Raw genomic sequence first — 27,483 nt, forward strand, 5'->3', positions numbered from 1 at the left:
CCTGTATGGACTATGGAGCCAGAGAGGAGGAGGAGTATCTAGCTGGGTCTTGGACCAAGATATATTGGAATAACTGGAGCTAGGTGCCTGTTTACTCCCATTCCAGAGCAGTTGGGGAGAGAGCGGTGGGGAGTGGGCACATCCTTGGATCCATCCCCTCCACTCACTGACCAGCACAGCTATGGAGATGGGGGTAGTAATTTATTGCAAGTATAGGCCAGCGATAAATTATTACTCCCCACAATGAACCACTCCATTCTGAACCACAATTCCTGCCCTTGAGCAGCACAGCTGTGCACTGCCCCTTAGGGCCGTATTATCCATTAGGCACAATAGGCACAGTGCCTAGGGCCTACGAAACTTTCAGGGCCTACGAAAAAATTTTTATATATAATTTTTTTTTATTTGAAAAACTATTTATTATTAACTTAAAATCAAATTAGTTATTTCGGTCGGGGGGCCTACGAAGGCAAGTGTGCCTAGGGCCTACAAAGGTCTTAAAATGGCCCTGTGTAGGCTATGCCCTTGCAACATAATCTAACCCAAAATATTTAGGACAGGATTGTCCCTTGGCCTGTGCATCCACTTGGTGGAGTAAGGAGGCATAAGGTGATTCTGTGTTCCTCTCTTTGGGCTATGTGCCAGATGGATCTGAGTGCAGAGCTGTTACTACTGATCTCACACAGATGCGTGGGCAGGTAATGGAGATTGAGGGGAACCTTGCATTTGGTCCCGCAATGAATCAGCCTGCACAAGCTAAAGAAAACGGAGAGTTATGGACAGAGCCACAGTTTCCTCCTGACCTGTTTCTGAGGTTATGCACTGCCTCATCCTCAGGGCAGATTGTGAATGTAGAACCTAACCCTTAATTGATATATGAAATATTCTTTGTGGTATAAGAAGCAACAGCTATCACATGTGCTTTTAACAAACATTCGGTTGTCTTTATTCCATCTGATGTGCACATTTTTTTTCTCTTCAATTGTCTTCCAGGAATGTGCACATTATTTCCTTGAAGTGAAAGACAAAGATATCAAGCATGCATTAGCAGGACTGTTTGTTGAAATTCTTGTCCCTGTAGCTGCTGTGAGTTTGTTTTATTTATTTGCATGATTTTTTCAAATTAGATTTGAAAGTCAACTTGTGAAAAACGTAATATTAATATGAAATCTCTTTTCAGGCTGTTAAAAATGAAGTGAATGTCCCTTGTTTGAGGAACTTTGTTGAAAGCCTGTATGACACGACACTCGAGCTTTCTTCTCGAAAGAAGCACTCACTGGTTAGTAATCTGGAGAAGCTGAAGCTAAAATTCTTTGTCAGAAGTCTCTCTGGGCAAGATTCTCAAAGGGCTCACAGAATTTGTTGTAACGCTATTTATCTGCATCCACACACACTTAACTGCGATTTCAAAAATATATGTTTTATCCACATCCATTTTAGTCTGAATCCTCCAGATGTTTTCAGATCTTGGGTTTCTGATTATAAAATGGTCAATACCTGTTGTTTCTGACCATTAGCATGAAAGAAAAACTGAATGGAGTGCATTGCCTGTCAAGAGAGAACTAATGGGACATGTGAGAACAGCTCTTTCAAAGGGGTTAAGTAGTGTTTTGTGGGAAAAACCAATATATAACAGTCTTTTAAAACAGCAGTGCCTTTTTACACAGCCTGTCTGCTAAGACACTCTCTATTTCTTGTTTTCTTGAGAGATTAACAGTGGCATAACAGTGTATTCTTAGGAGTGATAGTTGAACTGGATTAAATGGAGAGCTGAGTCAGTTTGACGCTGGCTGCCTTAAGCACTCTATCTTTCCATCTGGGTCAGTGCACCTCAGCACTGTGACCTCAGTTAACCCATTCTGAAGTTTTGGCCTTTTAAGAAAAGAAAGTTATTTTCATTGGTCCTTCCTTATTTTTTATGTAAAAGTCAAAAGGACCTCGCTATCTCACTGAGTGTTAGGAAGTATTGTTATCTGATGTCACTGACGGACTCATACAGGCACACTTGCTACTGCTGCTGTCATTACTCCAGCCAGTTCCAAAACAAAGTCAAAATAATGCTCTCTGGGTGAAATCCTGGCTCCAGTGAAAGTCAGTGGGAGTTTTACCATTGGCTTCAATGGAGTCAGGATTTCTCCCTTTATGTACATGCGTATCCAATCCTGTTGCGGATGCAGACACCCTGGTGACACTTTGTTGAAACTACAGGAAACTAAGGGCTCAATTCTTCAATCCTTACCTTGTACTTTCCCAATCAAATAATCCCATTGGAGATAATGGGACTACTCACTAGAGTAAATGCTACTCAACTTGAGTAAAGGATACAGAGTTGGGGCCCTTCTGTGTGATCGCTCACATACAGATACCAGAGAGTGAAAAGTAATGAAATAGAATAGAGTCGTGGCATGATCTATTAGGAAAGCAAACATTGCAAAGAAGAAGAGAATGGTAAGCAGCTAGCAGTGATAGCAGCAGCAGTTTCCAGGGGAATGACTATTGGCCTTCTTTAAACAAGAATACATACTCCTTTAAATTTTAGGGGATGAGCTTTTGCTGGGAGAATTATGTTTTGAGGATTATTAGAGTCGTTGTTCAGTCAGTATGCATGTAACCTGTCTTGTCCTGTAGGGGCTATTCATCAATCACATACATGTTTACCAGCCTGGTGAGGAAGCCTTGTGAGGAAGCTTTAATTCTGCTCTGGTTATTATATTGCTGTGTGTTTTTATGTAAAACACTAAAAGTTATATATATGTGGTCTTATTTGTCAGTGAATGTGGAGTTACACTGACTACAGACAATGTTTGCCCTGGATTGAGAGAAACGGGATTTGGATTTTACGGTGAGGGTTATATTTTGGGGCAAGGTTTAGATTAAAATTTTAGGGTTAGTTTTAAGGATCAATTGTCTTTATGGTACAGAAAGCTGCCTCCTCTTTGGTCATTGTTTTTTAGAGTCCAGACCTGGCGGCATTCAAATAAGAACTGTCCCAGGTGAGGGGCTTGGAACAGCAAAGTCACGGTCAAAAACACCGTATTTATTCCTAACATTTAGCCTAATATGCAATGCAAATGTCAAACATTGGTCAGAACAGATGTGGATAAAGCACCCAGCAGACAGTGTTTGATTTTCTGTCCTTTGTCTTGCCTGTTTTTACACTTTCAGTAGCTACCCTTCAAGATTAAACTTCCAGAAGGCTTATGTTTTAGCCTTAATTTAAACCATGTGCCCATAGGGTCTGACAGCTCTTCAGATAAGTTTAATGACCGTGGATTTTGAGAGGAGTTAGGTCTTAAGTAAATAGACAACCAACAATGGACTATGGGGATTCTAATGCTGAGCATAGTATCCACAGTAATTCCCTAGCTACTACATTTCTCAGTTAACTGACACAGAAATTAGCCCTGTGAGGCTGCAGAATTTTGACCCATCTTTAGGCTTTATGAATAGTGCTATACTTAGGCATTTGATTGTTTTTGGTGCAAATGTAATTCTACATTTATACAAAGTAATCCATACAAATTTATAACAGCTTTACAGAAACATTCCTTTTAAATTATGTTGTTGAACAATGTGTTTATGTTGGCTGGTGCATAAGCATAGCATAGGGGAGCTAAGACTTTAAATGTACTGTCATTGGTCCCCATACTTTTTGGTCACATTCCCCCTTACCTCTGACTGCATCCTTGACCCGCCCAGTTGGGAGCGGGGCTTCAGTGGCCGGGGGCCGAGTCGGGAACAGCCGCTGGGGACCAAGGCTGGGGTCTGAGTCTGCGGCCCCATCTGGGTGGCAGCTGGGCACTGGGGGCTGTGGCAGACGCCAAGGCCGCAGCAGCCAAGGCTGAGAGTGGTGCTGGGGGCAGGCCAGGGCACTGCGGCCTGCATCCAGAGCCAGGGGGCAGGGCTGGGAACTGAGGCTGAAGCCATGGTTGGTGGCGGGGGAGGGACTGGAGCAGAGCTTGAGGCAGAATGGGACATCGCTCCCTCCCAGTCTCCGGGGGACTGCCCCAGGTCCTGCCACGACCCCCTTAACATTCCTTTGCACCCTCTAGAGGGGTGCACCCCACAGATTGAAGACCTCTGATACAGTGGTTCTAGTGTTAAATCAGTTTGATGTTTGTTGATATACAAATAATCCTTTATCATCTTTCTTCCTATTTAGGCTTTGTATCCTTTGGTAACATGCCTACTTTGTGTCAGTCAGAAGCAATTCTTTTTAAACAGATGGCATATTTTCCTCAACAACTGCCTATCCAATCTCAAAGTTAGTATATATATTTTTTTAATACTTTGCTAGCTCACTGTATGTCGTCTGGGTCTTCTGCAAATTAGTTTTATGTGGCTGAGCTAGATTATTAATAATAGCTGAATCTATCTGTAATTTTACCTCATATAAATGTTTTTATAATTTAGCAATACAGGACTTTGTCAATGAAAAAATATTCCTATATGTAGTTTGAATTTCTCATCTCTTTCTTAATGGAGAGTTGAAACAAACAACCCAAGTATTGCATACGCATGTGAGGACAGACTAAATTGTTGGTAAAAGTTGGCCAAGATGTTATCTTTTAACTTTTTCTTTCACTCAGGCAGGGGTTCTTAAACTGGAGCACTTGCTGCTGGCCTGAGGAAAGCTGGCTGGTCACATGGTGCTGATTCTCCATGTTTCCATGATGCTGATTCTTCTTGTTTCAATCTTAAAGTCTCATTAAATAAGCTAAAACTAAATTAAAATGTTTCTGATACTACTGTCTCTTTCCACATACACAATTGCTGTTCTTCCCCAGGGCTGTTACATGATTTACTGACTATTACCATGTCCATTTTCATCCAGCCTTTAAGAAACTAAGAAATATTCATCTGATGTGAATGTATGGTATGTGCTTCTTTAAGAAGATGCTTTTTTGCTGGTGTGTACACCCTGTAATGCTATTTTGTGTGTGGTAAAATTAAGATATTTCATTGAATAGTGCAGGAAATGTAAGAGATGTTAAACCCACATCATTACTTACTGAGTAAAGTAAAGGAGAGGAAGGATGGTCTTGTAGCTAGGGCTTGTTCCAAAGCCTATTACATTCAGTGGGAGTCTTTCCACTGACTTAAAAGGGCTCTTGATCAGGCTTTTAATCTCTTTCTGCCTCAATACCATTATCTGTAAATACATTAACTCACAAGTCTTATACGGGCAAATTTATTCATATACATGAGGTGCTCAGATACTATGATTGTGGAGGCTATACTAGAATCTAGGCAGATAGATAAAAGATAAAGCGTCTAACATAAGCCCTCCAATGAGAATGAACTTTGGTTTTTAATATTTGTGCTGTAGTATGAGTTTATAACACTTCATTTCTGGGTGGTAATTCCATATTGCATAATTCCAAATTGAGATATTTAGCATGTTTGGGGGCTCTCTGAGTGTTGAAAAGATATTTCTGCAATATGCTTAACATTCCTCTAAGTAGGTTGCCTGGATCCATAGCTTGCCTAGCAGAAAAGACTGTAGATGCAGCCTGCTGAATTGGGACAAGAATTGCCTGGGCAGGAAGTGATGCAATGTATTTATATAATCCAGAGAAGAATATGATAGACACTGGCAAACAAATGAAGCCTGGTTCAGTGATAATGATGGGTATTAAGAGTGTAAACCAATGAGGGAGAGAAATTGTTTAGAGTGATATAAGTAGTATACTTAGGAATAACAAAAGTAAGCAAAGGAGAATTTGTGATATGAAATTGTAAAAATTTCCAAACAAGTGAAGTATGTAATCTGTGGGGTAGTTTCCAAAAGGAGGTGATGGAAGTCCTATTGCTGTGGATCATTTTAAAGTTGTACTGGACAAAGTAATAGAGAATATTTAATAAGGAAGAATTGTCCTTTGGCAGGGAGGTTAGGCAAGGTGACCTAATAGATCTTTTCCATATATAGTTTCTGTTGTTCTATGAATATTTCATGTACTGTTTTGCTGGCTGAGCTTCATGTTTAACTAATTGCAGCACTGCTTTGATGCCAAATGGTAATTTTGAAATGGAATGGTTAATAATGAAATCAAAAATAATTTATTATGTAAGTGTTAATTTGATACAGATTTTTATATTCAATTGTGTATTCATTTTTGTTTTTAAAAAGTGATGTGGCTTTACAGCACTGCTATTAATTTTTGTGAATTGCTTTTATAGAATTTATGAAATTCAACTGTAGAATTATATAGTTCAGTTTGTTTAAATATTTTAAATGCTTTTAATGTCTTTAGTGACTGTAGCTTGAGTAGTGTTAAAATTAAATATGTTCATGCTTATGCATGATACTCTGCATTAGCAAAGCTATCTTTTCACACATATACTGCACATTAACTTGAAAAGCTGGTTTGTTGAAGTTCAGGCACATAAATCAGCAGAAGAGGGAGGGATTCAGGTGGGAAAATGAAAGCATTTCTCTGTTCTAAACGGTAAGATAAGGTAGCTGTTTAGAAATTTTTTGGTAGGCTTTACTTTATACTTTATACCATCTTAAATTTATCTCAGCTAATCACTTTTGGATGTCTAGCAAGCATTCCAGAAACAAAGGTTTTTATGTGTTTTTTGGGGGGGCTCTTTAAAACTTCATACATGGGCATAGTTTGGGGGCACATGAGGGATGTTGATCCCAAACTGCAAGCATCGGCAGGCACAGAATTTGGCCCCTCACGCTCGCCCCATGGCCTGGCTGGAGCTGCCTTCCTCCAATATGGAAGTCAAACTGTGCCTAAGACCTCATATGATGGATATTATTGTATGTTTTGTATAGATATGTACCTTTGATGTACTTTACAATATTACAGACTTCTCCCAACCTGCCAGAATAAAATTGCAAAACTCCCATTGACTTCTGTAAGGCCAGGATTTCAATCTCAGAAAAATAGATATAGTGTATGATTGTCAGGAAATTTGGGCTCTTTCAGACCAGTGGGGTAAAAGTTCCAGAGTCAAGGGACATCACTGAAAATACCCTGTGCCTGGCTATGGACTATAAGTAAATTCAGGAATCCCAGGTGATTTCATCAGCTAAGGTAGAATGAAGTTAAAGCAGAAAAGAAGAGAAGATGCAATGAAACTGCCCAGGAATAAATCACAGGTGACCAATGCAAATATTTGGACATATTAGGACAAAATTATAGAGGAATCTCAAAGTAATGCAGATTCTGCCTTATATTAAAAGGGAATAAAGTGGGCCAGCTGTACATGCTATTGTAATTGCAGGACAGAATCTCTCAGGACATGCCAAGACCATGTGCCAACAGTGTCCTGTGCTGCTGCTCTAAAAGCAACATATTTCTCTGGTTAGCATTGCTGCTAACTGAGGTGGCTGGACAGATTCCATAGTTGGCACATTGTGACACCCATGAAATGTGGTGTACCAGCTAATGCAGTTCCAGGTCTCCTCATAGCCATCTGCGGAACGAGGTAGAGATACTTGGTCTTCTGGCCAGCAACTCTGCACTGCTCAGTAGCACAAAACAAACTGTAAATTGCTCAAGAGACATAGGTGAGAGATTCCCCTGATGAACCCGAATCTGGAAGTAGAGTAAATCCAGTGCAGCCAGCTGCATGCTTTTACTTTTCCCTCCTTCCCTCTGGCAATGGGGGCACTCTAGGACAAGCTGCAGCTATTAAGGGCCTACTTGAGAATGGTGAGCAGTACAGAGGTCAATAGAGCTTACTCATTTGCCTAAGTGTTTTGGTGGATCGGGGCCAAAGTTATGCTAGATGCTGAAAATGACTTAATCACCTTCTTCCTCCTTAGTACTGTCTGAACATAACCTGGCCCAGCCCAGGTATATGGCTCTCCCCTGGTGGAAGCACAACCCTGTTTCTTTCAAATTGTGCTATTTAGGAAGGTCATTCTTAGGAGCTCCACCAAAGCTGTCTCATAGCTGGGAGGTTGTTCAGTATTACTAAAGACATAAATTCAGACTATGGATGCAAAGGAGCTGTTTTATTCTAAAATGTGATTATATAAAGTATAGTATAATATGAAGTATAGATTGCTTGTATCTCTACACTTTTAATCTGCAGCAAGTAAGCCAATACAAATATAATTTACTTTGTGTCTTCTGTAATATCTTTGAAAACATGTTATCGTTTAGAAGCTGATTTAGAATTTAGTAATGAATTCAAATTAAATGTAAATTTAAATTTTCAGTATTCAAATAATTTCAGATAATATTTTTTACATGTTGACAATGTAAAGTGCTTTTTGAATACCAAATATACTTATCATACTTCAAAGTTCAAGTTAAGTCTGCATTTCAAATAATATCCAATGTGAATTTTTATTGGTGATAATGATATTGAAGCTTGAAAATATAATCAGATCTAGTATTTCTCATAATTTATGTAACAGCCACTTCTAGTTTGGTCCTAATATGAATAATAAACGAGTTTGCAGACTTTGAGGGTATCTCAGGTGAGGGGCCAGTGAATTGAAACTTAAATGAACCAATGGTTAGGAGCCATCTGTAGAAGACAGAGACGGGTCTATGACCATTATTGTGACAGAGACCCATGATGAACAAAATCTCAGTTACCTGCCCAAAGGCTAAAACAAGTGAGCACCACACCAGATAATGGGGAAACAAGAGACTTTACTGGTTCAAACTCTTTGAAAAAACCCAGCACAAATATTTTCAGCCTCTACTGTTACCCAGTCTGATTGATCATTCTATTTATGTTTAAATTCTGTCATTTTTAAATGTGTGTAATATATGATAAATATTGGGTATATGCTTAATATCAGTGCATAAAAATGGAATAAGATTTGTATTAACAGAAATCCAACAGCTTAATTGAGATTTTTGTCTAGATTTGGATAGGTTTGGTTTCCACAGTGATTCTAAATTGCACTACATCTCATCTGTTTTATGCTAACACAGGCACTTAGGATATATGAAATTTTAAATAAGATATTAAAAGATAGGTCATTTATAAATAAGTTTTTAAAAACTTTTAAGGTTAAATTCTGCATGATGATAATTTTATATATTTTTTCTGTGAGCAGGTACTAAATTTGGACATCAAACAGCTGTGTTTCCACATCTTTTTATGACGCTCAGTACCAAAACTATATATTTTGTCCTTCACTAAGAGTGGGTATACACCCCAAATTTCCTGTATAGGATGTGCTCCAAGAAAACATTAGAAGGATTTGTAGGTTAAGACTTAACTGGCTGAAATCTACTGTTTGCTTGTGTTTTTATTCTAGAACAAGGACCCCAAAATGGCTCGAGTTGCACTGGAGTCTCTGTACAGACTGCTATGGGTTTACATGATTAGAATTAAATGTGAAAGCAATACAGCTACCCAGAGGTAAAGTATTGTAATTGTAACCAGGTCCCTTTGCTGTGGATGTTTCCAGTTTAGCAGTTCAATGACTCAACTGAGTGTCCTTGACCTAGAATAGATTCTGCTTCAAATGTGCACAATAAAATGTTCCCTTTTTTGACATCTAATAATTTTTCTCCGGCTTTTTGCACTTACTATCCCAACATTTTTGGTTTTAGAAGATCCAGAACATAGACAGAATCACTCTTTGCTTCTGAAAATAGTGGAAATTGAAGGAGAAGTGTTTTATTGAGTGAATTGTGGATACTTACAACATAATAACAAAATAGCAATAATTCAGTAAAATTTAGAAACAAAAAAATAGAGCAAGGTACCTTTTAATCTGGAAAAACTTTTTCATACTTAAGGCTTTCTAAATGGCCCCAAGATTTCCAGACAGACTTTGGGATAATTAAACAAGAAGATACACCTGCCATTTGTCTTCAAGGAATGGAACTGTGCTGATGCTTGCTTTTTTCTTTTCTTAGTCGACTTATAACCATCATCACAACACTTTTCCCAAAAGGGTCCCGTGGTGTGGTACCAAGGGATATGCCTCTCAACATCTTTGTGAAAATTATACAGTTCATTGCACAGGTATGGAAACAAACCATGTGTCCAAGAAATGAATAATTTATTTTCCTAATAAATTATTAATGGAAGAATAAACTTGGTATCGTCTCACTTTATTCATTCCCCACTATTGATAGCCTTCTCTTAGGCAGTGGTAAATTGTGGGTTTGGATTAGGCTAGATATGATAGGCCTTATTCTGTTCTAACAATGGTATAGATCGTCCACAGAGGTCAGTGGAGTTGCACTGGTGTAAAACAAGGAAAAGTGACAGGATCAATTGCAGTATGCAATTTTAATGCACTAGGAACTGACGCACATAACGTTAATTGGTATTAATGGGAGCTTACCACATAAATTCACCATTCATCAATGGAAAGCTACTCTCCTGTATTGGAACCAGTTCAGCAAACTATCTACATTTAGCAAAGCACTTAGGTGTGTGCTTAAAGTTAAGCACATGCTTAAGTGTTTTGCTAAATGGGGATGCACTTAAGCCTATACTTAAATGTTTTGCTGAACTGGAGCATCTGTTAATAGACTTCTGTTTTATAAAATAGCACATTAGTACTACAATTGAAACTTAAATAATTAAAAGCAAAGTGTTTTATTTAGGCATCTAAATTAAGTGGCCAAATATTCAAAAGTGTTCAATACTCAGCAACTTCCATTTAGATGCCTGAATAGGAGCAGAACTGAATTGAAAGTCTGGACCCAATTGTGGGTGCTGTACACTTTTGAAAATCTGGTCCTAAATAAATTTAAATAAATTCTGGCTACATTCTGCTTCAATATTTCCATTGCCTTTAAAAAAAAGCAATTTCATATGATTTGTAACAATTCTTTTTTCCACTTCAGGAACGTTTAGATTTTGCAATGAAAGAAATTATCTTTGACTTTCTTTGTGTTGGAAAACCAGCAAAAGCTTTCAGTCTCAACCCAGAGGTATGATATATATGCACACTTTTTCACTGAAATATGTATCTATTGCATTGTGATGCAGGCAAGATCTTGAACTTGATGAACTGGTAAAGTAAAAAAAAGATCTTGGCGTGATTGTGGATAGTTCTCTGTAAACATCCACTCAATATGCAGCGGCAGTCAAAAAAGCTAACAGAATGTTGGGAATCATTAGGAAAGGGATGGATAAAAAGACAGAAAATATCATATTGCCTTTTTATAAATCTATGGTATGCCCACATTTTGAATACTGCATGGAGATCTGGTTGCCCCATCTCAAAAAAGTACTGGAATTGGAAAAAGTACAGAAAAGAGCAACTAAAAAGTTTAGGGGTATGGAAAATCTTCCATATGAGGAGAGATTAATAAAACTGGGACTTTTCAGCTTGGAAAAGAAACAACTAAAGAGGGATATGGTAGCAGTCTATAAAATCATGACTGGTGTGGAAAAAGTGAACCAGGAAGTGTTATTTACTCCTTCTCATAACACAAAAGCTAGGGGTCACCAAAGGAAATTAATAAGCACCAGGTTTAAAATGAACAAAAGGAAGTATTTCTTCACACAATGCATAGTCTACCTGTGGAACTCCTTACCAGAGGATGTTGGGAAGGCCAAGACTATAACGGGGTTCAAAAAAGAACTAGATGAATTCATGGAGGATAGGTCTGTCTCTGGCTATTAGCCAGAATAGGCAGAGATTGCTGTTTGCACGATGCTGGGAACAGCTGACTGGATGATCACTTGATGATTACCTGTTCTATTCATTCTCTCTGAAGCATCTGGCATTGGCCACTGCGGGAAGACAGGATACTGCGCTAGATGGTCCGTTCGTCTGACCAGTATGGCCGTTCTGATGTATGGGAATGAAAAATAACTAAATAAAAGCTTTAAATATTTTTCAAGTTTAATCTCAATAAATTGACCTGTTTTATATATAGCCTCCTATTAAACTGTCAAATGCATTAAGAATGAAGTGGCTGACCTTATTAATAGACTCTAAATTACAAAATATTACAAAATATTTAGAAAAATGTGTTTGAACAATCCTCTCACTGCCAATGCGCATAATTGACAAGTTAAACAAGTTTTCCACCTTAATTTAACAGTGCAAATAGAAATGAAGCAGAAGAGTTGGGCAAGTCATTCCTTACCGAGTCCTAGTCTGTTTTCCCAAAATGACTGAAGGAGCCCAAAGAGCCCTACAACAGGCTACATTGTCCTAATGCTCCATCAAAGAATCATACTCCATGTGGACACACCAGCCTCCTCACAGAACACTGTCACACCAAACACTAAATACCCTCTGAATGCACTCCTAAGGAATTGGCAACACATACACTATAGTCCATCCTAGTGCCAAAATTGGGCTTTTTGTGCGGATACGTCGCTCCAACGTATGCAGCTCATTGAGCCCTGCAGTGTTCCTCTAAATGTGTTCACAGTTTTGATACTGAGTATCATTACAAACTCCCCATGTAGAATGACCAACCTTATGGCCTTTTGAAATACAGTGGGCTGACCTGCCTTTTCAAGTGGCCACCTAAGAAAATGCCCAAAGGGCCGTATTAGAAACATTATTAAGCCCCAGTTAGAAGCATGCTGATCTAAGAAACACTCACGTTATTTATTCTGTAAATAAATTAAAAAGTACTATTTTGAAATGAATTATATAGAGATGGGAAAGGGAGAGGATTTTGATGAATTTGGATTGTTTTTACCTTGCAGTGTAGATGTGAATTAGCTCTAAATCTCTATGGACAATTTTTGTAAAGTAGAGTAGGCGCATGTATCCTGAATGCCAAAGAATGTAGCAAAGGAAGCATCTGAGATAATTAAAGTTCAACAACAAAAACAAAACAGTAGAACACTGTCCTTGAAATAATTCTTTTACATAGTTTTGGAGAGAGAAGTCCTGTTAAGCTAAACATATTTAACCATAATAGAGTGTTCAGCTTTAATTTTGTTTGCTCAGAATAACATTATTTTAGCTTTATTTAATACAAGATATGATACATTGTAGGAAATATTGTTGAATGGTTATACCACAGATTTTTTGTAATTGCCACAACTGTATGGAGTTTGCATTATAGACAAAGATATGCGTGCTAACATTTAATGTGGTCGATTAGAAACAGTATTTTATTAAGTACAAATTTTGGCAGAGGGAAGTAACTTGGTAACTTAATTTATTCAGATCTGGTATAGCAAAATTTGATTTCTGAAAAATGTGGTTTTTAAAATGTTAGTAAAGTGTTAATTATTTTATTATGATATTGATTCACATTTTGAACTTTACAGAGAATGAATATTGGTCTGAGAGCTTTCTTGGTGATTGCTGATAGCTTGCAGCAAAAAGATGGTGAACCTCCAATGCCAGTTACTGGAGCTGTCCTTCCTTCTGGAAACACTCTAAGAGTGAAGAAAACTTATTTAAGCAAAACTCTCACAGAGGAGGAAGCTAAGATGATAGGTCAGTAACAGGCATGTAATCATGTGCAAAATTATAGAATGACCAATGGAAGCATGTACAAGATTCCTAAGTGAATATGTAGATAATTTTAATATAGTTAAGTATTTAATTGTATTTTTATTTACCATGTATTTTAGTGAAATATATTCTCTTTACTGATTATTTCTGTTTTCTTAAATTTAAGCTTCTAGGAATTAATTGCATGATTCTTTGAGTAAAAATACTCAGATACTATGGTGTTGGTGACCCCAACAGTTAGTGGCACTTTTATGAGATGGATATATAAGTATGTAGGTAAATAGATAAATCTTCTTAATGCTGAGCATTTGTTCATGTTTATTCAGCTTCCCTGCTAGTAATTGAAATACAGTGATTGCACTCAACCAGTTTCTCACCAGTTTGAAAAACATCATCAATTGTAGGAATATCTACATTTCAAGTACTGGGAATATTCCTCAGACCAGTAGAAATTTTCAAAATGGAAGAAACTTTCAACTGCAAATACTGGATAGCTCCCCACCAATGAAAAGACCCTTTTTTTACTATAGTATATGATCATGATAATAAAAACTATAAAAATTTAAGGTCCAATCCTGTAAACACTTACTAGTAGGCATTAGTGCTTAATACTGTGATAAATCATATTTACTTCAGTTACTACTCATGTTAGTAAGTTCTGCAGCTAGTAGTAAATGTTTGTATATTGAATTCTTATTGCTAATATATTTCTTGTTACAATAGTTTTGCAGCAATATATTTAATACATAGATTAAACAGTCTGGTTTCCCCTTAGTGAGGTTGCATTCATTGTTTGTTTTTAAATAGAATTTTCATTCTGAAATGAAATGGAGGGTCCGTTATTCAGGCTCAGTGTAAAATAAAACTGAGATAGATTACTTTTTCATTTGTTTCCCACACTACCATGGGATTTAAAGCATATGAAGGAGCTGAATGTTGAGGTCACTTCAGAGCTCCAAACCTATGCTGACTTTATCTACTAAAAGGAGAAACGGGTAGAGAAAAGCAGATTAAGAAATACCTCTTGATTGGTAGAGATTTATCTGAAGTTTCTTTAGGATTCTTTGAAAATCTCAGCCTAATATGATAAAAGTAGGAAGCATTTCATTTTGGAGTTTACAGAAATGAAAAATGTTTGTATTTTTAATTGTGTAAATTATATCTACCTTTAAATTAATTGATTTCCATACGCTAGTGTATCACAGTATGAAGCTAATATCGTATTTAATAGAAAACAGCATGACCTAATTTTTCATACCAAAAGAGTATTTTGAGAACTAGTTTAAATCCAATTTTTGTGTTAATTTTAAGCCTCACTGCTGGCTCAGATCCTTTATTTTTGTCAGTTTATTTTTAAAGCTCTCAAAGTCTCAGAGGGTGGCGAAATATATAATAAAGTTTTTCAGGCTGTGGACTGGAATTATTCAAAATTCAGTTTCCATTTAACCACTTATGGCTAGATTTCAGTTATCCTTACTAAGGCTGTGTAGTATCTTTCTCCTAAATAGTCCAAATCATTGAAACCACTCACAGAGTAAGGTATTACTCACTGTGAGAAAAGGTGGCTAATCTGGCTCTGAATCAGGACGTAGTAGTTGGGGCAATAGGTTATATCATGGCTAAAACTTAGGTTTTTTTTCTTCTTGTAACACTGCTGGAATAAGCTCTTTCTTGTTCAAAATGCCTGAATATCAACATTATGTTCTTCTTTAAAAATTTAAATATAAATTTTTACAGGTATGTCATTATATTATTCTCAAGTAAGAAAAGCTGTGGACAACATACTAAGACATCTTGATAAAGAAGTTGGACGATGCATGATGCTAACTAACATACAGATGTTAAACAAAGAACCTGAAGACATGATCACGTGAGTGTCAAATGAAAGTAAAGCAAAATCCTGTATGATTGAAACATAACTCAGAAGGAACTTTTGCTTTATTTTTTCCAACCAGACTCAAGTTCTGTCTTAGTTGTCATAAAGACAGAGTGTAACAAGAACGGGTTGCTAATGCATACATTGAATGCCTTCTGTCAAACCCACCATTTGTGGGTTCAGCAGGAATGGTCATCCTCTCTTAATCAGAAAATATATCTTTGTTTTTCTGGATTTCAGTGTTTATTTGCATGAATGTGGTAATTTTGGGAATTGCATTTACTCCCCCAAAGCAGCCAAAATTACCTAGGATTTTTAAGAAAGGGAAGATAGTGTAAAAAGCACAAGTGTCCACAATGCAAGGCCTATCAGCATAGTATGCAGGGAATGACTCAGACCAATGTTGCTAAATATTTCTGCCATCACTGAACTTCAAAATGGTGGCAGTAAATTTTGAGAACTACAGATAATAGTAAATAAGTTTTGAAATTTCCCCTTAGTGTCCATGACTACAGTCGAAATCAAACTTTATTATAGTTCCAAGTCATCTTGTGGTGATGGCCTCAAATTTAAGAAGTTTAAAAGGTGTATTTTTTCGTTGGTATATTCTTAAATACATCCAATGTGAGTCACTGAACAAGTTCCCTGTTGAGTGTTCCAGGGAAAATGGATTTTTACTAGATACAGAGCATGTGAGGTGCCACGTGATGAAGGAAGCAGGATGGCCCATTACGGACAACTGCCTTGTTGGAAAGAGAAGCCAGACTGTTGGACGGATGCTGCCCATCCTTGCTGTTGGAGCAACAGAGCTAGTTGTACATTCAGAAAGAGCCAGTTTTTTAAGGGGTGCTTGTCCTTTGTAGGGAATGAGGCCATTGGAGAGGTCTGGCAGTAGAGAGGGACCTGGACTGTTGTGGATTTTTGATAGGTTTGATAGTTTGCCCAACAAAATGGCCAACTTACCAACAGTACAGCGAATACCCAGTCGACTCCACTAGCTGGCTGAAATCCAGCTGTTGTTCCAGCTGTGAATAATCTTTGTGTTCTAACTGCCTTTCCTCTGTCCTCCTTTGTTGGTTCCCATTGCTCTGTTAGTCTAAATTAGATTGTAAGTGCTTTGAGTCAGGAACCTTGTAATCTTTTATTTCTATTAATTGTCATGTGCACCAATGCTACTATGTAAATAATAATAATACTATTTCAGCATCAAAGTATTATGCTTGGTATGTTTTTTCATAAAATGATACCCAAAATGCTTTTCAGTGTTCACAGCCATTTCAGAGCATTTTGGGTGTCCAAGCTTTTGCAAAAAATTAAAGGTCTTGTCACATGCATCTTCTTTCCAGTAGTTAGTTGCTTAGTAAAATCCCAAGAACCTGGACTGGATGTGAGCACTGTGCAGAAAGAAATATTTGGTTTTATTGGTAAATTTTCTTTCTTTGATTCCTCAACACAAGCCCAGGCAGACGTACCCTGTCTCTTGTTAGAGGAAAAGAAAAGGGGGAAGTGGGTATAACTCCCTGCCATACCAGTCATGGGAGCCCCAAACCCCCTTTCTCTGCTCCTTTAAAGAATGCCTTCTTTAAATCCTTTACCTGTCCATTTTTTTGGATCACCTTATCCATTCCCTGTGCAGTACCTGCACTGGACATCTGCTACAAGGAGGTGCCAGTAATTTGCTTGGCTGCTTCCTCCCCATACATAGCCAGGTTCCCAGACATTTACTGAGGCCTTCTTTAAGGTCAGCCAAAAATATATCAGTCAGATAGGTGGACCTCATCCTCCCTGAATAACTCTGGTGCCCCGTAAACTATGCGCAGATGAGAAATTACCAACCCCCCTTAACTACATATGAATTTGGCCACCTTCCTGTTCATATGCCTCCTAGTTTTGTCGACCCATAGGGTCTTCATGGCTCCCCACCATGCCCTGGGTCACACCAAATAATTTTGAATCCTGGGAAAATTTCTAGGATCCATACTAAGTCCCTCTTGTTTCTGAACATCAAATCTATCCCTTTACACTTTCCCAAATTATTTTCCCCAAGGTGAACTACAGTCACATCTGGTGCCTGCTCCTTGGTCACCAGAGTATACAGGGGGCATCAGCTGATATTGTGTCATGTCCCTCCTGCCATGCCATCTCTGGATTGCCTCTACACTGAAGCTGTGAATCTCCTGTCTAACCGGAAGCCTGCCTATGCACTCAATACACAATAGTGTGCCCACAGATCCACACCACTGTCTGCCTGGCCCATCTGCCATCTCAAATGGAAACAAAAGCAAAATTATTTCTGATTCCCAGCCTGGGGTTTCACATGCATCCTGTATGCATTAGCCTGCCAGTGCCGAATTGCCTGAATTCCCTTGCCCCCAGGTACAGCTGCACCATCATTTTTGGCACCATGATCCAGAATGAGTTGGACGCCCCACCTTATCAGACCCTATCCTAAAACTGTAACAAACTGGCATATTGTGAAAGGACTTCTGTCACCGTGAATGAAAAAGCCTCACAAAATTGTACCAGGAATGCCAACCTGATCAAGGCTGCCTCCTGTCCACAATGACATATGAGATCAGGAATTTGTACCAAATCCTTACACATATTAACAGTGATGGGTTGATGTCAGTCGTCTTTAGGTCCAGTGCTTCACGACCTCCCCACTACAAACTTCCCAACTAAAATCCTGCCACAAGCATCTTGGTAACCCTTCAGCTTACTGACAAATGCAAGTCCCATTAGGCAAGTGGAGATGGTTGATGACACCATTCCCTAGGTTGCCAATGATATTATATACTGAAGTAGCTGGTCCTTCAGGATTGGCCACATTTTGGACAGACCCTCCCTCTCCTGAAATTGAACAAAATCATTAAAACATCTCTCATAATTCCTAAATGTTTGCGGAGCCACTGATCATTTCACTACACTCAGAACCATCATACACCAAAGTTCCATATAAACATTTTTTTACAAATACGCTAATCATTTTTGTAGACTGAAAAAAAGTTCCTTTCTATTCTGCTTTAATTTCCCTCCCTTAACATGCAAACACTGTCCTTCCAGCTGAAAACAGCTGGAAGCAACTCCATCCAGAATTCATCATATGGGTTCCTGAATCAATCAAAGAGATCACTGCAGAGCTACGTGAGTCACTCCTTATTAGAAGCTTGCATTCTATGTCCACAGAACCCTCACTAGTCCAGTTAAGATCTGAACATGAAGTCTTGTCAGATTTCGATACTCCCATGGAAGTGCTTTGAACAATTGCTAAACCACTGAAACAGCCTAGAGACATGATATTTATATATATTTTCACATCTGCCATTATAAAGGTTTCTTCATGTACTGCTAGTTTACAGGGTTCCATTCAACGCACAAACTATTAGCCCTAGTGATTGCTAGTAAAGAATTGTGTACCAGTTAAGTGTCTAATATTGCTTGCTTTTTCTGCCTAGAAGCCCTGCAAATTTCATTTTCCAGTTTGAGCCAGCAAAGCTTATCTGTTTTCAGGCAGATATGAAACTAATCCCAGCTGTTAGAAGAATTTGCTGTGCAATCTAGTGGTATCGGTATTATTGAAGTACTAGGACAAATCACCAGATGAAAAATTATAGTTTTAGAGATAATAACAATGCCTAGATCTTACATAGTGCTTTTTTTCAGTAGGTCTCAAAGCATTTCACAAGTAAATTCAAATCTCCTCGTAATGAGAATCTATCTGAAATTAAGATACACTTTAAGGTATAGATATTATGACAGTGGCGTACCCGGGGGGGGCAGGCCCCCTGGTGCTGACCTGTGGGTGGGAGCCGGGCCGGCCCTTCACAACGGGCAGGGCTCAGGAGGCTCTGAGTGGCGGCTGGATGGCAGCCACACCTCAGAGCCTCCTATTCCCCCCACCCCTGCCTGTCATGAAGGGCTGACCCAGTGCCCGCCCCCCAGGCAGGGGGAGTGAGACCACCCCGCCCAAGCCAGCGTTGGGCTGCAGGGCTGGAGTGAGAGAGGTGGGCACCGTGCGGCAGGTAAGTGCGGGGCATGGAAGTGGCGGAGCCCGGCTTCTGTAGCAATCAGTGCCAGAAAGTCCCCCAAGCAGGAGGAGGTAAGCGGCGTGTCCCACCCTGCAAGTACAGACCTTCCCCCTCTCCAGGACAACTGGAGGGCAGCGCCATCTTGTGGGAGCCGGGGACCCCTCCTGCCCTGCACGGAGGGGGACAGTGTGAGGCCTGGGGGCAGCACAAATGTAGGCTTGGTCCCCAGGTGCCAGAGATCCGTGGTACGTCAATGTATTATGAAGTAATTCATCATGAAAAATAATATTCATTCATTGTACAGTGGAATCAGAGTACATTGAAAGCTTTTTTGGATTTGTTATTTTTTTGGATTTGTTATATTTTTGACAGTCCATATTCAAGCTGATGAATGTATGACAATATGCTGAGAAATAATGGCTGCCAAGTAGGACCACAAAAGTATCATTAAATTCGCATCTTCATATTATAATAAAACTAGACTGTGTTTGTACCCGTTACATTAATAGTTTCAAGAATGGATTAAAACTGTAATGTTTTCTAGTCTCGTTTACATGTTTCTCATGAGAAATTATTAAATTCATGCCATCTTTGTTACTTATCATGAGAGTAAGATATCTAAATTTAATATCCTATGTCAGTGGTTCTCAACCTATTTACCATTGTGGGTCACATATACACCTTTCTGTGTGTTATGTGGGCCACATCCACACAATATATATACTACATAATATATATATTTGTCACATGGGCCTCAGCTGTGTGCTGATTGCCCATGGGCCTCAGGTTGAGAACCACTGCCCTATGTAGTCTGGAGAGATCTAATGGGCAGGATACTGGAGTGGAACTCAAGAGACTTCGTTTCTATAACTTTGGGAAAGTCTCATCATTTCTCTGTACTTCGGTTTCCCTCCTATCCTTTGTCTATTTAGCCTGTAAGCTTTTCAAGACAGAGTCTCTCCCTTACTATATGTTTTTGCAGAGCACCTAGCATAGTAAGGCCCCGATCTTGGTTGGGGCCTCTGGGTGCCACTTCAATGCAAATAGTTAATTGTGTGAAAGACAATGCCCATTAAAATATTGTACCTTGGTTAGCCTGTTGATATAGGTTCTTAATGCCAGATAGCCAAATAGCAAAAGATTTTGGCAAAAATAGTCACATAAATAATCATGTTTTGGAGACTATAGGATGGATTTCCACTCATTTCTGCATTCTCACAGAAATATTTGTAATGATCATAGGAAGTGGCACAACTAGAAGCCATGCCTGTGATAATATCTGTAATTAAGATAGTAATTGGTTGAAACCTAACCTACTTTTAAAAAATTTCAAGATTTTGGGCCCAGTTCTTGGTTCCAACAGAGTTTTTGCTCACCCAATCACCAGGGCTGCCAGGAAGCAGTTTGGCCCTTGCACAATTTAGAGCAGACTCAAGCTTGCTATAACTTGTGTCAGCTGGTAACAGCCTCCAAGGGGTTGTTACATCAGCTGGGGATCAACAGATACCCATCCTCTGGCTATGCCCCCCCTGCCCTCCCGCTTCCATATTCCTAAGTGGTCTGCCCATGGTGTGGGGTATCCTCCGTGCCAGTGCCTTATAAAGGGCCAGAATCTGGCCCGTTAATCTGTGTATTATGTTGTCCTTCTCATATACTGTACTATGCTTGGGTAAATGATACATGTCCTACATTAAGGCCACAAAAATAAGCTAATGTTTCAGTAGTCATGGTCTTTCCAAGTACTCTGTAAGTATCATGTCTCCAAGAACAGTTAAGTCAGATAGTTATTTAAGAGAAGTTTCTTTGTTGTTATATTGTTAGTACTTAGGCTTTTTGATGAGAACCTTATCAGTGGTCTGGCACTCAAGCAGATACATTTTTTTTTAAAGTTTTACATCTCTTCCGTCACATTTTAGCAAAAGTATAGATCCTTGAACATATTTATCTCTAAAATTTGGTCAGCTTCTAGTGATCCATAAACTCTGTTTCAAATTTTCAGTGGTGAGAGAAAACCAAAAATCGACCTTTTCAGAACATGTGTGGCTGCTATTCCTCGATTGCTTCCTGATGGAATGTCAAAACTTGAGCTGATTGATTTGCTGGCAAGGTAAGTGTGTAAACACAGAAATGACTGATCAGTGGGAATAGAATGAAACTTAGCACTAGTCTGTGTAACCGTTTCTTAGACAGAGGTACATAGATGTACAAAATAATCTGTTATTAAAGTTAAAGACTCAACTGACCTGAGCAGCATTATCACAGAGGAGGCATTATACCAAAGACCCCATATGTGATACAGAAGTAAATGTGCTGTCTCAAAATGTTTTTCATCCTGTGGGTCAGCACATAGATTCAACCACTCAGTAGCATTTTGAAAACAAACTACTTTTTTGTAATATGAAGTATATATAATTCTCACTATTTTACCAGAGCAATATGTTAAACAAGAGAAGAGAGGATTTATTTTTACTGTAATGGGAAAACAAACTTTAAAATTCAGTTTTGGATTATGAATTCTACACATCCGCTTGGCAAAAAAAATGCACTAGAGATGGTGTGTTTTCCCCTTCTTCTTACTGGTACAGCATAACTAGGCTTAGCAAAATTAGATTTTTATTTTTTATCTTTTTGTCAGTTAATATCAATGTTTATTTTTAAGCATTTTCTTCAATTTTAATTTGTTTAAATTTTCACATTGTGGGGGGGGGGGGTTCAAACAATAGTTATTTAATGACAGTAGACGTTAGAATTCAAAAAGTTAAGCTTTATAACTGTTAAAACACAAATTGTCAACATTACATGCCAAAATATACAAAATAAATATCCTTAAATCAGACTTTAATACATTCTCAAACAGTATTTTTCTTACTTTGCCTATCAGTAAATTTTTATTATTATTGATGAAAATATGTTTACATCAGTTTGTGTGTGTACAGTGTAATTGACATTTATTGATATTTACCAATAAAAATCTAATCTTTCCAAGCCTAATCATGATTATTTTTAATTAAAAGAAAAAAATAGAAAGGTAGGAGAGCTTGGGTCCCTATCTCTCAGAGCTGGGGTCCTTCCCTCTGATTTGTCTAGATACAGTGTCACTATCATAAAGGAGGGGGATTAAGGCACAGCATCTGTAAAATGGAGGTGGGCTCCTATATGTCATGGCAGTGTCACAGAGTGACACAGAGCAGAGAAGATTCAGTTGTATAACAGTCATGATAAAAGCTGATGATAGCAAAGAACTTTCAGCACAGAATACTTTGTCATTATATCTCAGTTCTGGTCTCAGAGTACCATTGCTGAGTGATTTCAACATATCCTCTTAAAATGGAATTATTATTGGATTACAGTGGGAATGCAAGTTATTGTGGCCACTATTATAAGATAAGATAAGATGATAAGGCCATCAGATAAGTGACAAACCAATTTTGGCCACGTCCTAGGCTGTGTCTAAACTGTACGGGGTGGAGGTCAGAGGTTTAAAGGTATTTGATTGTGCCCAACTCCCCTGTGCTGTGGTACCAGCTTTCACCTGGGTAATGGATATGGGGCCCATTCTTAGTATCTGAGTAGCTTAGCAATGACATGTCAGCCCATGCACTCACTCACAATCCTCTGCTTGGCCCATGGCAGTTGTAGCTTCCTTGAAAGGCAACTTTGGAAGTAGCATAACAGTTGAATCTAGGTGGAAGTTTATGAACTACTCCAATGACTTTTAATGTAGAGACACAAAGCTGCTTTTACATCTTTATCAGACTAAAGTGCATTCACTATAAAACAATGAAAGTTTTCCCAGCTGCAACTCAAATATGGGCAATTTCCCTCATACCAGTCTTCTCCTGCCAGCTTTGCTGCATCCCAGGGGCTTTACTGGTGTTGAGATGCTGCATATTATGTTACAATATTTTCTCACTTCAGGTTCAGGAGTCGTCACATTTTGTGACTAAAATCCATACAGAATCTGAAGGTTTGGGGATTCAGTCTTTCCTAACTCTAATCCTTTTAAAAAGAGCAATCCAGAGTCCTGGGCCACCTTTCATTACTGGTCTGTGTGAGCTCTGATGTTTGGACAAAAAGCTATTAATGTGTTGTCCTTTCTCAAGATTAAACATCTCTGTCTTAACAGATTCTTTTACCCACAGTTTAGTTTGAATTTTCATCCGTAGAACAGATGTGTCTTTTGGCAAATCCCAGAAAGAATCTGTAACTCAAAAGCTAGGTTTTCTTCCAAGACAGCTGCATTCAAATTACAAGCAGCAAAGCAGATGTCAAGCTTTTATTCTGCCTTTTGCTGCCCACTGGATCCATTCATTACAAATCCCCAAGGTAGGTTTTAGATTTAAGGTCAGAAGTGCAAACAAACAAATATTTACTGACTTACTCTGGTGATCTTTCTTGCTCAGTAACAATTGTTAGAAACTAAAGTACTTACTACTACCAAATTAACTGCATGATGACTTGTCTTTATATTTTCTTGACATCATCTGATCTGCCCCATCCTAAAAATGACTTTGCCAAACCAAATTATTTACCAGAAAGAGTTCTCTTTAGGTCCTACTTCTTAGTAATGAGGAGAAATTCTTAATGCAGCCCCTATCCATTCTACTGATTCCACTAACCATAGTGTAACCATAATGTTACAGAGCTATGGTTTTATGCTAGGTTTAACTTCAATCACCCTTGATAATGTTGTCCAATGCATTTATAGAGTAAATTTAAGCTTGGAGACAGTTTTAGTCTCTATTTTGTTTTCCATTACCACCATGTGTCACTTAGGAAGAGTCATTTAATAAATGAGTTGGTCATAATCTCAGTTTATTGCTTGATTTTGTGATTTTTAGTGTCTGAAGGAGAAAGTGATAAAATTGCCTTCCTTTAATGACAGAAAAATACAGTAATTCCCAATTTGTAAAAAATTTCATGTGGATCTGTCACAGATTATACCTCAGGTGTAAAGGTGGGCATCTCTCTCAGACCAGATGTTGTTCTTTTGGCTATAGACTTTACTGTAGTACTGGTTTGGAATGTGGGGTATGGTTCTCTGACTGTAAGTCATAGGGAGGCAGCTCTCTTCTCCCTTCTGGGCATAACAATTCAAAATGTAAAAGGCAAACAAAATAATCCTGCAGTCCGCAAAACAGTCCGGGCTCCCCCACTGTTGCTCACAAGGCAGAAGGTCAATAGTCTTTGTGAAGGGGGACCAGGTTCCTAATCCCTGGTATGTTTGAGGTGCCCAGGCTGAATGCCCTGAGCCCTAATGAAAGAAAAATGAATTAAAGATGATCCCTCTTTGTCTCCAGAGAGTCTATGCAACAGAGGCTCTTCAGCAGCTTTCTTGAGTAAGCAGCCCCCGCTCTGTGCTCTAGCTCTGATTCCCTCTGAGTGCCACAGTGCACTGGGTTTGGATCCTCCCTTTTAAGAAGCTGCCCATCTCAGGTTTGACAGGCCTCCAAGTACCACAGGTTGAGGCTGACTGTTCCCAGAGGAGCTACTTTGCCCTTTGCTGTCTAGGGTAGAAGCTTATGCCACCACAGGATCCTGAAGCATAGCAATCCACTTTAGCATCATGGTCTGTGTTGGTGAAGTTCCATGGCCATTAAAATTTCCTTGCATAGAATAAAGCCACCTTTGACTTGATTATGAAGAATTTTCAGACTGGTTGGAGTCAATTAACTTAACTTTTACATACACTGGACCAAATTCTTCTCTCAATTATACCACATCATACAACTTTAACTGAAAAGAATTTGGTCCATTGCATTTTGTTATGTTCTCTCTAAATTTTTCCCTGTTTATTCACAAATATATCCTCACTTCTAAATATTCTGTGACAACTAAATTTAAATACTTGGAACATGGGTGTTAACTCCTCCATCAACATTAGCAACTTTGGGTTACAAAGTTTTGGAAGTGACAAACTAAAAAATGTGTTGAGCATATGATCTTTAAGTGTTTCTTTCTGCCCAGCTACAAGCTATGAAGTGGCTTTCTCATTTTGTTTTAAAGAGGAAACATGGACCGCTGTCCATCAGAAAAGGGCACAAATGAGGTGCAAATATAGGAACAGAGAAAATAAAATAGAAAAAATGGGATCTAAAATGCTAATTACCTAGAAAACACTTAGGGAGGGATAGACTTCTAGTTCTTAAAAAGTGGAGAGTATCATGGAGCTTGTGATTTCTATTTCTATTTCCCAGAAGAAATGAGAGTTTGAGGCAATTTTTGTGTTTGAGTTAGGTGTTTTTAATTTCATTTAAAGCTCCACTCTTGGTAATTGTGATTTGCTTCTGCTGAGTCAAAGGTTCATTTTAATTGTTCTATGGGCTCATGGGAGTTTTTGGTTTGTTTGTTTTTTTTGTTTGATTTTATCTTGGAAGTAAAAAAAAAAAAATCTGAGGTGCATGCATTATCCTGAAAGACTTTTGATCTCATAAGTGATCAAGTCAGCAATATTCTTCGTTCTGAGAAACTGCAAAGTTGACATATTTCAACTATCTTGAAACGTGATCTGGTAAGTGAAAAAATAAGTTGCTCATAAAGCTGCTCTACAGTAACTTTTTGGACTGGAGCAAACATATCTCTTGGATCTGTGTATGTATTCAAGTACTGGTGTAACAAGAATTTATATAAAATTTTGAGGATGGTGATTGTGGTCAATAACAATAAAAGTGTGAATAGTTTTATAAAATTTTACATTAAGTTTGGGAAGTTTCTATCAGTGTTAATTTATTGAGTTATACTTTGTTCATTTACACCATTTAATGGCATTTATGCTTTTAGTGTCACTTTTATTTTAACATACAGACTCTCTATCCACATGGATGATGAACTTCGGCACATTGCACAAAATTCTCTACAGGGTCTACTTGTTGACTTTGTTGACTGGCGAGAAGATGTGCTCTTTGGTTTTACTAACTTTCTACTACGTGAAGTGAATGATATGCATCACACTCTTCTTGATACTTCCCTGAAGTTGCTGCTACAGTTGCTTACACAATGGAAACTTGTAATACATACTCCAGGAAAAGCCAGTGAACAGACAAAAAACAGATCATCAGAGGTATGAATAAAAGAGAACTGCATTCCAATAGTTAAACCAATTTATGATGCTATTTAACTTTTCCTGGACATTGTTCTGTTTTATGTATGCCTAATTTACTCAATTTGCACTCCAGCAAAATTCACTGCTGTTAGACTTTTTTATATAAAACAATTAGTTCAGCTCTCACATAGAATCATTGGAAGGGCTGGAAGGGACCTGAAGAGGTTATCTAGTCCATCTCGCCATGCTGAGGCAGTATTAAGTATTTAGAACAGCTTTTACCTTCTGCAGCATAGTACATGTAGTACAGCAACATAGGAGAATTCATGTCAAATCAAAATAGGCTTGTTAACAAAAACACATAAATGGGTCAGGAGTGACAGAGGCTTTTTTCCCAGCACTATAACTGACAGATAATGTTAAAATGGCTCAAAGGTTTTCTGTGTTACCCTTCAAACTGCCTAAAAATTCACATATTCATGATCTGTGAATACTAATTTGTGAGCATCAGTATAACCCTTCCTATGTGTTACATTGTCTCATGAATCTAGCTATGTATTTAATTTTACTGATAATATCAAAGGGAATAAAATGTTTTCCAATTAAGTACTTTTATGAGGTCCAGCAGAGCCCCACTTATCCAAAAATCATTATCTGCTTTAGATTATGTACCCCAATGTGCATCACTAACATGAAAAAACCTAACTTATCTGAATTCCCTCATATCCAAAGAAATTCCTTATATCCCATTTTGTTTGGCTAAATAAGTCATTAATAGCCAAGATTTTCAAAAGGGAATTTAGGTGTCTCAATATTTTGGTGCCCAACTTGAGATCTCTTAAAAGGGCTTAAATAAGTGGGTGAGTGAGAGCACTTTTTGAAAATAGCTGAGCAAAAAACTGAACAAATCATTTGGTTTTAGCAGAAATTTTCAATAATTTTTTTTGTTTGTATTCCCTAAACGATCTGTCAAAGTCTAAAAGATTTAGGGTTTGTCTACACTGCAGGTTATGTCGGTATAACTTATGTCACTCAGGGGTGTGAATAAGCCACCCCCTGAATGACATAAGTTACACCAACCTAAGCACCAATGCGGACAGCGCTATGTTGTGAGAAGAGCTTCTCCTTCTGACACAGCTGCCTCTTCTCATGGAGT

General features: G+C 38.3%; 1 protein-coding gene across 8 annotated transcripts in view; it reads left to right on the forward strand.

The window, feature by feature from the left end:
- FRY (FRY microtubule binding protein) overlaps positions 1 to 27,483 on the forward strand; it is a 364,004-nt gene that overhangs the window by 190,089 nt on the left and 146,432 nt on the right. For all 8 annotated transcript variants that reach the window (XM_067562954.1, XM_067562948.1, XM_067562949.1 and 5 more), the window contains 10 exons: positions 994 to 1,086; positions 1,181 to 1,279; positions 4,163 to 4,264; positions 9,242 to 9,345; positions 9,849 to 9,957; positions 10,791 to 10,877; positions 13,192 to 13,363; positions 15,119 to 15,251; positions 21,285 to 21,392; positions 26,090 to 26,345. In XM_067562954.1, the coding sequence (XP_067419055.1) occupies positions 994 to 1,086; positions 1,181 to 1,279; positions 4,163 to 4,264; positions 9,242 to 9,345; positions 9,849 to 9,957; positions 10,791 to 10,877; positions 13,192 to 13,363; positions 15,119 to 15,251; positions 21,285 to 21,392; positions 26,090 to 26,345 (1,263 nt within the window). The remainder of the gene's footprint in view (positions 1 to 993; positions 1,087 to 1,180; positions 1,280 to 4,162; positions 4,265 to 9,241; positions 9,346 to 9,848; positions 9,958 to 10,790; positions 10,878 to 13,191; positions 13,364 to 15,118; positions 15,252 to 21,284; positions 21,393 to 26,089; positions 26,346 to 27,483) is intronic.

The sequence above is a fragment of the Emydura macquarii genome, unplaced genomic scaffold (genome assembly GCF_026122565.2).
Source record: "Emydura macquarii macquarii isolate MOO-44397 ecotype Brisbane River unplaced genomic scaffold, CSIRO-AGI_Emac_v2 contig_2473, whole genome shotgun sequence".
In the NCBI taxonomy this organism is placed as follows: Eukaryota; Metazoa; Chordata; order Testudines; family Chelidae; genus Emydura; species Emydura macquarii.